This window comes from Pseudopodoces humilis, chromosome 7, assembly GCF_049639895.1.
Source record: "Pseudopodoces humilis isolate 2021_Gansu_Grassland_sample_001 chromosome 7, ASM4963989v1, whole genome shotgun sequence".
Classification (NCBI taxonomy): Eukaryota; Metazoa; Chordata; class Aves; order Passeriformes; family Paridae; genus Pseudopodoces; species Pseudopodoces humilis.
Window position 1 is genome coordinate 36,318,828 of NC_142206.1, and position 13,111 is coordinate 36,331,938.

The 13,111-nt window shown below is 41.1% G+C and overlaps 1 protein-coding gene across 4 annotated transcripts in view; it reads left to right on the forward strand.

The window, feature by feature from the left end:
* The first annotated feature begins 922 nt into the window (after nt 1–922).
* NUBPL (NUBP iron-sulfur cluster assembly factor, mitochondrial) overlaps nt 923–13,111 on the forward strand; it is a 76,306-nt gene continuing 64,117 nt past the window's right edge. Inside the window, exons 1-3 of one of the 4 annotated variants that reach the window (XM_088058353.1) lie at nt 923–1,063; nt 1,934–2,081; nt 7,548–7,582. In XM_088058353.1, the coding sequence (XP_087914479.1) occupies nt 923–1,063; nt 1,934–2,081; nt 7,548–7,582 (324 nt within the window). Of the gene's footprint in view, nt 1,064–1,933; nt 2,082–7,544; nt 7,583–13,111 lie in introns of those variants that run through there. The other 3 variants (XM_014249727.2, XM_088058355.1, XM_088058357.1) reach the window with 3 other exon arrangements.

Here is a 13,111-nt window from a genome sequence, read left to right on the forward strand (position 1 = left end):
TTGTCATGAGTTTGCAGTTACTATATTATTAATGTGGTACTATGCAGACACCCAGAAATGAGAATAGGTACTCTTTTTCTTTTTCTAAAGCCACTTACATCCTACTGCACACAAACCAAACTAATTTTCTACCAAGTCATTTTTCAAATGTTATTTCATTTTTAAGTTTTGGGGTTATTTTGGCAATAAATCTTCCCTAACATGACCTAGAATGAACCTGCTTGAGCAGGGAGGTTGGACTAGATGATCCACAGTGGTGGCCTTCCAACTTGACTAACTCTGTGCTTCTGTGCTTTAGTATTATTAAAAAAAACCCCAACCAACCAAAAAATCCAAATCAAAATATACAAAAAACCGAACCAAGCAGGTGCCATCCGTCTCGGCTACAGCTCTTTTTGTTCTTTTACGTAATAATCCAAAGGAAGAAATGGGATATATTTATTATATTTGTAGAGGATACAAACCCAGACGGGACAGAACTCTTGGCCAACCATTATGCGGGCCAAGATGAGAATTCAGAAGGCACCGACGAGCCGAAGGAGCACTGCAGCGAGCGCCAGAACGAGCCTCTGCGGGGACAATTACAGCATAACGAGGAATTAGCCCGAGGCAGTTTGCAATGCGTGCTGTCACTCGGTGGGGATGCCTTGGCCCCGGCTTCCTTACAGACAGCGGCGGGGATCTGCCTTCCGTGCTGCTGCTTCCCACTGGCACCGCCAGGCGGGAGGGCGCGGGTCGCTTCCCGCAGCCCCGGAACCACGGCACCTCTCAGCTCCGGCAAGGTGCAGGCTACCCCAAGGCTCCGGGCCCACCTGAACCAGCTCCGCCGGCGGGGCAGCGGGCGGGGCGCGGCGCGGCGCGGGGGGCGGGCCGAGGCGCGGCCGCACGGCGCCATCTCAGCGCGCCCGGGGCGGCCGCGGGCATGGCGGGTCCTGCCTGGCGCGGGTCGCTGTTCTCCGCCCGCCTCCTACCCGGCGGCGGCAGGGCTGTGGCTCCGGCGGCGCGGCGGGGCGGCACGGGCCGCGCGCCCACCCCTTGCGCCGCTCCGTCAGCCAGCTCCGCGGTGAGTGAGGCGGGAGCCGCGCCGCGGCCTCAGGGGCGGGAGCGGGACGGAACGGGGCGGGCGAGGGCCGGGCCGAGCTTGGCTGGGCTGGGCTGTCCCTGTGCCGTGGCGGCAGCGGGCGGGACGGTCTGTCCGTGCCCTGACGGGCCGTGTGCTGTAGCAGCCGTCTCAGTAGCAGTGTCCCTACGGGAGGGGATGCGGTCGCGGCAGGCGTTGGCGGTGGGGCCGGTCCAGGAGAGGAAGATGGATCTGCCCGCTTCTTACCCGGACTCGCGGGAGCTCCGCGGGAGCAGTGCGCGGTGCTCAGCGCCCGTGGCGGTACCATTGTGCCAGCCGGGAGCAGGTGGACGCTGCCTGCCGGGCTGCTCGGCTCGGCTGCTCCGTCCGTCCAGCGTGGGGGCCCCCAGTGTGGCTCTTCAGGCACGGCTGAGGCCAGCGACAGCCCTCGGACAGCTGCCGGTCCGGCACCGCCTGTCCTCAGCACGTCGGCTTCCTGCTCCTTCGCTTTTGCTGTATTTGTTGTGCCTGAAACAACTGTATTGAAAGGACCGCCAAGTCTAGTCTGTTTCGTAAAGCTTCCGACTTTTAAGCAGTGTTTGGTTTATTTCTACACAAACTTTTTATTTCTTTTGACTGTTAAGATCAGTCATGCTTAAGTGTTTGTCAAAAAACGATGTGACTGCCGTTAAGTTGGCCCAGTCCTTGCCTGCCTGTGAAGCAGACTCCCTTTGGGAGAGCCCCTGTGCGGAATGTTGTTTTAGACAAGTAGTGAAAATATCTCAGTGTACAGGTGGGTTCACTCCTGTCAGCTTTCTCTGCGGAAACTGCAGACTGGTGCACACGCATTCACTTGCTTTTTGGTTTTGTTAGTCCTCGAGCTCTGGGGATGAGGCTCTGAGGGACAGACGTGCTCGGCTCCTGTCACGAGGGCTGCCAAAGCAAAAGCCCATAGAAGGGGTTAAGCAAGTGGTGGTCGTGGCTTCTGGAAAAGGGGGAGTTGGAAAATCAACAACAGCAGGTAAGGTTTTCTTTTTTAAATAATTTCCTTTGCACATTTTCTGGTATTTTGTATGGAATATTTAGATGCTTGTGTCATTACCTTGTAATTTGGTTCCTTTACATTGCCCTTCACCTCTGTCAAGTCCTGTTGCAGCCACTGAGAACCTACATGGATACAGAAATCTTGGCTTTAATTTAGGTATAAATCTTTGTAGTAGTGCAGTGTTGTCTTGAGACATTGAGACATGTTAAGAGCTGATGTAGGCTGAGGTGAAGGGGATCATATGCTAGTGCAGTGACACTGTTCCTCCTTCCCTGGCTGCTTAGGTGTGCCCATACAGTGCCTTTCTGTGCGATGTCAGCATAGTCGTTCTTTGTAGAGGATACAAATATTTAGAAAGTTTTAAGGTCAAGACTGTTCAATTTTCTCAACTACTTATGTAGGTGTTTTATAAAGAAAAAGTGAAACAGTATTTAAAAATAACACAAGCTGATCAGAGCCTTGTGAAGCACCTTCTCTCAACTCCACCATTAGGTTTTGAATTAATTTTTCTCTCCTTTTTTCTCTGCCACCTGTTTCTTGGTGGAAAAATACTTGGGCCAACAAATGTGGTAACCTTCTTACAGTGGTGGTGGATGAAGGAAGAGTGACTGGTGTCATCGACCTGGACTTCTGCAAAGCATTTGGCACTGTCCTGCATGGCATCCTTGCCTCTGAACTGGAGAGATCGGGAGTTGATGGATGGACCACTTGGTGGATTAGTACATGGCTGGATGGCTGCATTTTATCCAGGTCTGGGTCCCCAGAATAGGAAGGAGAGTGTGTCCAACAAGTCACACAGATGATCAGAGGGCCGGAACATCTCTGCTCTGGAGACAGGCTGAGAGAGTTGCGGTTGTTTAGCCTGGAGAAGAGAAGGCTTTGGGGAGACTCTTAGAGAACCTTCCAGTACTAAAAGGAGGCTTACGAAAAGGAAGGAGCTTTTTATGTGAGCAGATAGGACAAGGGTGAATAGTTGTAAACTAGAAGTGGAGAGATGTAGATTAGCTACTAGGAAGAAGTTCTATACTGTGGGGGTGGTGAGGCACTGGAACAGGTTGCCCAGACAAGGAGTGGTTGTCCCATCCCTGGAAGTGTTCAAGGCCAGGTTAGATGGGGTTTTGCACAACTTTGTCTAGTGGAAGGTGTCCTTGTCCATGGCAGGGGTTTGAAGCTGGGTCATCCTTAGGGTCCCTTCCAACCCAAACCATTCTATGATTCTATGACACTGAAAGTAAACTTCTCTGAAAAGATCTCTGTAAAGTGTTAGAAATTTGTTTAAAGATCTCTTTCTTAGCATCTAGGCTGGAAAAGTCATCCTTTAGTTGAAGGATGTCTGCTGTTCATCTCCATGTGTTGTGAATAAACACATAGATATAAGTCTTAACGTATCATTTTGGGGTTTGTATTTCAGCCATGCTTGAAAGAGACTGATTGTCTAATAATTTCTAGAACAGACTAACATGATATCTGCACTTAAAGTAGCTGTTTTTAATAAAAAGGATTTTTTTTTCTATTTATCTTCTATCTGTTGTATACATAGGATATACCTACCTATACAAAGACATGTAAAACAATTAGAATTTGAGTTTCTTAACCATCAAAAGGTATATCATTATAATGCATAGACTGGTTGTTGCCAGTTACTAAAAATACCAAATACCTGTTAATAAATTGACAGTTTACAAAATGAACATAAATTTGAAAAGTAAAGTCAGATTATTTTCCTCATGTCTGCAAACAAATATCTGAATTTAAGTTTTTGTAACTGGCATCTGTGTGCAATTTCTACATAACACATGTATAAATACTTAAATGTATAAATACTTAGAGCTGTACGTTCATTCCTATGCATTTAAAAATAAAAAATATGGTTTCAACAAGCATTAGATAAGATACTGGAAATGTAAGTGAAGCATTTACGTATATCGGTAATGGACAGCCTTTTAAAATTAATGTTTTAATTCATAATATTGAGAAGGAAATCTATATTCTTGTTTATTACAATGAGGGTAAATTTCATGGTTCAGATGAACAATTGAATTTCAGATAACTTGTATAAACAAAAGTATTGCATGGCATCGTTACTGAATTATGTACTTAAAATGATGTTTTTGCTTGAAGTTTGTGGGGGAGCATGTTTGGTGACAGCTCTGCTGATATATTTTGAGAGCAGGAATTGAAAAGAAGACTAGTAAGCACCTCTAATTCCTAAAGCATCACTGAAAATATCATCAGTCTTGTGTGTATATCAGAAGGCCTGTTGGAGTTTTTTGTGTTTTCTCCAATATAGTTGTGTTTCAGTTGCTCTGGATCTCCATTTCGGGAAAAGAGCATCTGCATTCTGGTCAAGTTTGTCAGGGTCATTCCCTAACCTGTTGAATAACTCATTCTGTTTATTGCATGTGGCTTTCACGTTGTAGTTTCTGGTGCTTTCAGTGCTTTTTGGTCTTCTGAAATCAGTGTAGTCAATGATTAGAAGAAATTATGTTACTGAAACAATATTTTTTCAATCCATATTTAGATACTTTGCTTGTTTTTTGTTGTTTCTATTTGTCTAATATGTTGGTTTGTTTGTTTCCTATGTTCTTTGTGACTTTCCTGTCAAGTTTCTTGTTTTTTAATGGCGTTCTTATATATTTACTGCATCTGTCCAAAGTCTGGGACTTTTTGCTTTTGTTTGTTTGTTATTTAATTCCTCTTCATCTGTTCCCTTTTTGCATTACCCTAAAGATGTGAGTACTGAAGAAAATCGATCCTGGCATGAAAAGAAGTTAAAGAGTAGTCTTGAAAGAGGGGAAATTTCTAAATTGTTGGAAATATTACTGTTTTCAGCTGTGGAAGTAGGACAGAATTAAAGGCTGGTGTTCTTGCTCACATTCTGCTAATCCTGTTATTTGAGGAAAATACAGAAACTGACTACATGGACCTTCATACATTTTTAACGAAGGCTGAGGCTGAGATTTTTCACTACTGTTTAGGGAAGCTGATACATTTGACCATGTGTTGACTATATCTCAGTCATATTAACTGCATTTTAACGTTTTTTTCCCCTCTTGCATACTTGTATTCTGCATGTAGGATGTACTGTTATTGAAACTTTTTTGATTTGGGGCCTTCTTTATATGTTAAAATATTCTCATAAGCACTATTTCTAAATGGCACTTACATTGAGATGTAGGTATTGAAAGTTTCCTTCCTAAGTTTATCGAAATTGTCTATAAGTATTTTATTGATGATGTATATTAACCATGTCAGGTACAGACACATAGCTGGCTCTGTACTTGTCTGATTTTGGATCAAGTTTTAGTTGTATTGTTAGCTGAGTGCTCAGAGAGTTCAGTTGTACTATTCCTAGGGCCAGTTTGGATTTCGAAGTTAGAAAGTTGGAAGTTACAAATTATAAACCTTCCCAGACTTGTAGTGGTTTCAAGAGGTATAGAGTCATAGAATCACAGAATATGCTGAGTTGGAAGGGACCCACAAGGATCATTAAGTCCCAGTCCTGTCCCTGCACAGGAACATCCACAAGAGTCACACTCTGTGCTGACAGCGTTGTCCAAATGCTGACACTTGAACTCTGCTGGGCTGATGCTGTGACCACTGCCTTGGGGGGCCTGTTCCAGTGCCCAACCACCCTCTGAGCGAAGAACCTTTTCCTGATACCCAACCTAAGTTTCTCCTGACTCGACTTCATGCCATTGAAGCTGTGTCAGGGGAGGTTTAGTTTAGATAAGACTAATTAGATGTTTAGGTTGCATTAGACAAACTCTGTGTGGCATTCCCTATACTGGTTGGCAGGTTTAGCATGGTTGGAGAGACCTTAGTGGCTTTTCTTGGAGCCTGCTGTGAAGTTGTATGGAATTTCTGGCATGTATTGCCTTGATGTCCTGCACTCCTGGTTATGGGAACTTAATTAGGGCCAGTATGAATGTTCAGGCTCAGGTTAGGTCCTATTCTGCATGTTTATGCCCCCTTAGAACTGATAGTAATACAAAAACAAGGGAATGAAAGATCCAGCTGGGATTCAAAATAAAGTGTTCAGCTAGATATCCAACTCAATACCTTAGGTTTGCATGCTCTGTTGTTCCCAGTGTCTCCCTTCAGTAGTCAAATACCCCTTACTGAAGAAGCATGGTGGATCATACTTTAATTTTCACTCATGAAAGCTGTTTAAGAAGATGAAGTGCAAAGTGATTTTTAAAAAGTCTTGTCTCCCTCACATTTCAGAGGGTGAATTTTCCTCTGATTCAAGGAATGGTTAATTGAGCATCTGTTTAAATATCAAATTGAAGAACAAAATCTATGTGTTTTGTTAGCCTAGGAGGAAAGAGGCTGCGTGCCTCTTTGAGAAAGCTGTACAGTTGTCCTTGTTAGTCCCCTGACTGTTTTATTTGAAGGAACTTAGCTTTCTTGGTGTTAAGTTCTTCAAGACAGGAATCTGGCTCCCCACCTTCTCAGAACTTCTGTACTCTTCCAGCAGCACAAGGCTGATTGCAGCTTACCTTTCCTGAAAGAGTGGCAAACAGCAATATGTCAAGGAAACAAAAGATATTACCCAAGAAAGGGTTGTGTGTGTTGGATTTTTTCCTGGCTTTTTTCTTTTATTTTCTAAAACATACGACTTTTTGTATTATAAAACTTAATATTTTTTTATAGAAAAGCTTCTAGGAGGTCTCCCAACATAACTGAAGCTGGTGAACCATTAAAGATACTATTTCCACATGCTATTGCACATGAGAGTTAAGTGCTGATGGAAATGTAAAAGCTTTAAACAAATGCTTTTTAGTTGCTTCATCTCTTTTTGTCTGGTTTCTTTTTTTTTAGTTACGGATACTTTCAGGTACTTGTGACTTTGTTTTCTGACATAAAAATTAAGTGAAAAGCATGCATTGCACCATCTTCCAGAAAACATCTCTATTCAGTATATCACAAGAACACAAAAAAAGGGATATGATAATCATGTTGGTCACTTCTTTTAATAGTTTATGTCAGTGCTTACCTAATTTCTAGTTTTATGAAAGTTCATTAGAGAGTGTGGTGAAAATTACTGATGGTAGGGTTAATTTGGTTTTATAGTATGGTGTCCACTTCCAAAAAGTGGGTATGTCCAAAAGTTTTTCTTAATGTTATTCTTTGGCAAAATACTGAGACTGCATTTTTATTTTGCAGTGTCCTCTAGAAACTGCAACTCTGCAAGTTTTTGCAGATTAGCTTGAGTTTGTTTGCTGGTTAACAAACATGGACTTAAACGTAGGTGCTGCTGCCACTTAAATTGCAAATGTTGTAGAGATGCAAGAAGCTGAGAACTGAGACAATGATGTAATTATTAAATAAGTGTGATGTATTTATATTTTCTCTTTTTAGCAGTGATAACATTCTCAATATTTAGGAACTAAGTTTTCCTACACTTAATATTTTTGTTTTTCTTCTTCTTTCTTACAGTAAATATCGCCCTTGCCCTAGCAGCAAATGATTCGGTAGGTGAATATTTAGTTATCAGCTTTAACGTGAAATGTGTGTCATAAATCAAATGGCTACTGCTGGGCAGTCCCATATGTTTAATGTAATTAATGTTTTTATTTAGTTAATTTCTTATTTGTTTTTGATGGGCTTTTGAGTTTGTCTGTTTATATTTTATCAGTACCATGAATAACTTAGTAGATCTTATCCTATGTCTGGCTTTGGCTCTGTCCTTTCCCTGTGCGTCACTGAGTTGAACTGCAATTCTGGAAGGATGTGTAGATGTTGTAGAGAATGCTTCTGTATGTTGGAGACAATAAATAATTAAATTCTGTCTCTTCAGAACACTGGCTTGAAAGAAATAGGAGTCAGTGCTGAATAGTGTCCAAAACTTTTTTTTTAATAGCTCCACGGATTTACTGTTTCTGGAGAAATTATGTATAATAATACTTTATAAACAGCTAAGGCAAGAAATCCCAAAAGCTATGTATCTTCCCTAAAGCTTGGAAATAAAAATTTTTGAGTGATTTCCCAGCTCAATATTACTAAAACTGTTGCCTGCACTATAAATAGACAGCAGGAATCATTCAAGAGTAAAAACCACAGGTGTTCATTATGTCCACCTGCTGCTGTAGACTGGGAGTACTTCCATTGTGCACATTATTGCCACAGATAAACTAAGAAGCAAGCCTCCTTTGCAATGGGAGGGTGTATAATGCAGGCTTTGTACTCATAAAACATTAAATACAAAGTATCCTCAAGTGCTTTTATCAGGCAAATGTAGCATCTTCTTGTTGTAAAAGACAAGTAAAACGAAAATCAACAGGTAGAAGGAGCGAGGACTACGTGCCATCTGCAAGCTTCCCGGAGGAGTTTTGTAAAAGATTTAAAAATATTTCCATAAACTCAGTCACACTTAATAAGAAGAGTGTTTGAAGTTGTTATATGAAATATGTACTGTTTGTGATGGCAACTGATCTTATTATTTCACAGTCTTTAGTGCTGTTTTTGAATAGGCTGTTGGAATAATTGGATCTCAGAGAAAAATCTGTCATTTTGAAAAGCAAAACTACTTAAATGGTTCCTTCTAATCAACTTTAAAACATGGCATTTGCTCTAATACTTCTGCAAAACAAATACCAGTCTGCAGTGTGATCTGTGTTGTGGGATGGTCGTTGAGTAGCTCCATGGAAACCATGTCCACAAATTGCACATAACTTTCTGTACCAGCTTACGCGATTTTAAGATGGTGTATGATACTTCTCAAACATGCAGTTTTATGCATTTTAAAAATGTATTTAGATAAAGTATCTCTTAGTAATTCTGACATACACAAGTTTTGTGGTTACACCTTGTATTAGGAGTTGTTGTTACATTGATGTTACAATTATGTGGTACTGTGTGAAGTTGGAGGCCAGCATCTGGTGGATGTTAATCAATGAAGAGCAGCTGAAATTGATGAAGCAGCTGTGAATTGTGTGAACTGGTGGTCACAGCTTAGCAAGCTGTTACTGTCGTGAAATTGTGCATTGATGTAGTTACAAGTTAGAAAGTATGAAATTAAGGTGGATTAAATAAACAACTGTCTTGTTTGTTCATGCATTAATATATTTTTTATTCTGTGGTTTATTTTCCTTCAGATGAAGATGGCATACATCATGTTTATGTTTAACCTTTGGGCTTGAAGTTGCTGGTTTGTTCATTTGTGTACTCACATTGATTTCAGTTCATTAATTTTGTGATATAAGGTTTTGAAGTGAGAATCTCTGTGACCTTGTTACAGGCTGGAACTGTCCAGTGCTCTGAATTTTAGAAATCACTGAAATTTTCAGTTTTGTAGTGGCGAATTAAGTAAATAAGGAGGTTTTTTTCAGAGTCTATTGGTCTTTGAAATACAGTCTGCTGTATTTTATAGTAAATTTGTCATCAGGTATGCAGCAATGAATGCCTTTATTTTACATCTATAAGGTAAATCTTAACTAATCAGTAGTTACATAATAACTACTGATTGTGCCTCACCTTGTCATGGTTTTTGTTTCCTTCACTGCTATTGTAAGTTCATCTCTTTCAGAAGAAGCAGTAATGATTGTTAGTAGATCAGAGTTTCAGGAGGCCCCTGCAACTTCATTAACAGTCCTTATGTCTTTTAGAAACAAAATACAAATTTATAGAATCTAAACTTGAACTTGATGTACTGCTTAAAGGAGGAAAGAAAGGACTTGTGGAGGAAAATAGATCACCATGACTATAAAGGTCTGTGCTTCCTTTATTAGTCTGTGTTACAAGTTCTATGCTTGTAACTGGTGCTCTTATTTCTAAGATAAAACTGCTTACAGACTATTGAAAACAACTATTTTCTGGTGAGTGAGATCTGTGAATGATGCTGTCCTCTCAGAGGAGATTGGATTAGAGTAGATTCTTGCTACTTTCAGTAACAGCTGTGACATCTTGTTGTTTGGAGTATCATAAGTTAGAAGATTAACAGTCAAAGCATAAAGGATTTTTCATCCTCTTGATAAAAGAAAACATCCTTCTATCTTAAAAATCTACTTTCTATAGTTAAAAAACAAAACAAAAATCCTATTGTTTCTACTGATATATGTATTTAATTTTTTTTTTAATATGGAAGCTTTTGTAGTGATGGTCTGAAATACTAAGACATCAACAGAGCCTTGGACATTGTCACGGTCGCAGTGTTGTTGGCAGAGCTAGGATTAGAACTTGAGAGTTCAAAGTCTTCCATGCTGGAGCTCAGTCTGCTTTGCATATTTTTACCTCATGGTTACAGAGTAAATAATTCAAGACAGAAGTGCATTTAGATGCCTAGATACCATGTCCAAGACTGGGTAAATTTTTTTTTTTTTTTGATTCAGATCCAGGGAAAACAAGCAGGGCAGCTTCTTATGCCTTCCTAGAATATTAGCTTTTTTGGTACCCTGGGTTACCTGTTGTAGATGGATTAGTTAAGATATATATAAGCTCTTGAGCCTGTACCAAGACCTGTAAATCTATACAGTATTCTTTTTGCGTTAAGAAATAACTTAAAGTTTTACCCTTGTGTCCTATTGTTAATTGTTTGCTTAGTTTGACAGCTGATTCTTTTCATGATGTACCAGCAGTCAGTTGTACTCCCCTTGGAGCACTTGGGAAGAATTTTTGGGTTTTGTGCCAGGACAATTCATATTCAGACTAGGATGACTATTTATGAAAGCTGCCTGGCCAGAGACAATTTATTATAGTAGAAACAAGTTGAATTAATAGATGGCAGCAATAATAGAGTAGGGATTGCTTGTTTATGAACAGAGTATTTTAGTGAGCAAACACCAGCTGTGCATGACTAAGGATGGCACAAATCCAGTTGGGAGGCTGCATGCTTGTGCTGTCACTATGAGGCAGGCTCCCCAGTCAGATTTCCTTTGGCTCGCCTTTTCGTTCGGGAAGATTTACATTTTCACCATAGGACGAAATATTTTTTGCGATGTGGAGGACAGAGGAGCAAGAAGTAGAACCATATGGACCAAGTTAGGATGTACGCATAGGCAAGCGGCTGCTGCCCGCAGTGCTGGGGGCGCGTGGTGCAGGGCAGTAGTTTTCCCTGTTGTAGCCCGGCGCCGGGGGTTACTAGGCGGTGCCGACCGGAGGAGATTCTTCACGGCTGAAGGGCGCTCTTTATCCGGGAGCGGGTTTCCCCGTGTTCCCGCAAGGCCGGTGCGCAGCGCGGGGTGGCGCCGGCAGGGGGCGTGCGGGCCGCGGGCGCTGCGCGGGCACCGCGCGGGGCTCTGCGCGTGCGGCTGCGGCCGGGCCCGCGCCCGGCGCCGGAGCCGGCCGAGCACACAGCGGCGGGGAGGGGGCTCCGTGCCGGTACGGCAAGGTACGGCTTGGTAATCGTGCGGATGGGAGCCGACTCTTCCTGCCAACTCACTGCTGCGATAATAAAATTAATTTAAATTTCTTCAGACCGTGTATGTAATAAAAACCCTGACATTTTGAAACGACCCAAAAGCCACCCAGCTTACTCTTTTTACATTCCAGCTTTTTTCTTTTTATTTATTTATTTATTTAAAATTTGGCTATTTATCCACAGGATGATATCTCACTGCTACATTCGTAGATGACTTTGCAATGCATGTACATTTCTTGCTGATAAGGGAGAAATGCCATGTGGGAAAACAAGTCTAGAAGAATTTAGACAATAATGGGATCCTTCACTGAGTAATCATAGCATGAAGGCAGGTTTGGACTTGTTTTTTCCTATGCAGCTTTTCTAATTGTTTGGGTTTGATTTCTAGGCATCTTTAATTCTGTTGCATAGAGAATCGGAAGACTTTAATTACGGTAGCTAAGGTCTTCATGCTTGTTTCTTAATGCTGAAAAGTTTCAATACAGCTAGAGATGCCAGTTAGAATTGATTTGCTCTAATTGCAATGATAGCTTAGCTTCTAGATCACTTGAAAAAAATGAGATAATAAAGCTTTAAACAAAATTAAAAACATATTTTAATGTAGACCTCCTAAAATATATTACTTAAATCAGATAACTGTATGCTTAATTTGAAGGTTTGTTTGTTTGTTTTGAAATTAAATAGCTGTATCCTTAGTCTTCAAGTTATTGAAAGCCCAGTGCGGATACCAGAGAGACTGATGTGAAAGGTAGACCCTGTTTTATAATAGTTTGACATGCTGTGAAAGTGGAAAAGCATCTTGTAGAGATGTGGTAATGCTGGAGATTCTGTTTTGGTAATGTTTTGGTACTGCAGGCTGTTATGGAAAAGAAGTGCTGGAGAAGTCCTGTGGCTGGCAGAAAACTGGAAACCATTCATATAAAGGAAAATGGCTTTTAAACCAGCAGCAGACTGAGTGTTTAAAGCAAGTTTGCATTTCTAGGATAGGGTAAAGAAACTGCCGTGGTACATTTTTTGGCTTTAATCCAGTTTACAGCTAGGCACTTAAATAGTGTGTAGCTGAAAGAATTAGAGAATTAAGGATTAAAAGATGGCTATGCATTGTGTCAGTATGTCAAATGAGGAATCCATAGCCTATCCTGATTTTAAAGTTCCCTTTTGTCCTATGTGTTGCTGCTTGAACTTTGGGATTAGCTCTAAATCTATAATGACATTAAAAGGGTAGATTGAGAGTCGTGGTGGTGGATTAAGAGCACCAGCTTTAAAGTAACTGGCACCTTCACTTGGCAAAGCTGGAATTTCTGTCTTTGGAATGGACTGCAGCTGCTGAATATTGGGAGCACTACTACTGTAGGAAATTCTCCACTGCATAGAACAATAACAGCTCATTAACCTGTGCCTTTATCCCTCTCAGGCTAAACACCAGGGAACTCTGGTGTTTGGCAGTATTTTCTTCAAAGTAAAATAGTATCTACTAGTATCCAGTGAAGATACATATGCCCTACCAAGTATGGGAAAAAGTCTCAGAAAATATGAGCAAAAATGAAATTAATGCTGTCAAAGAGTCTCTGGATGTTTAGCAGTAACATAAACTATATGTTTATATACATAAACACATGTACATATTAATTAACAGCTATTTGTA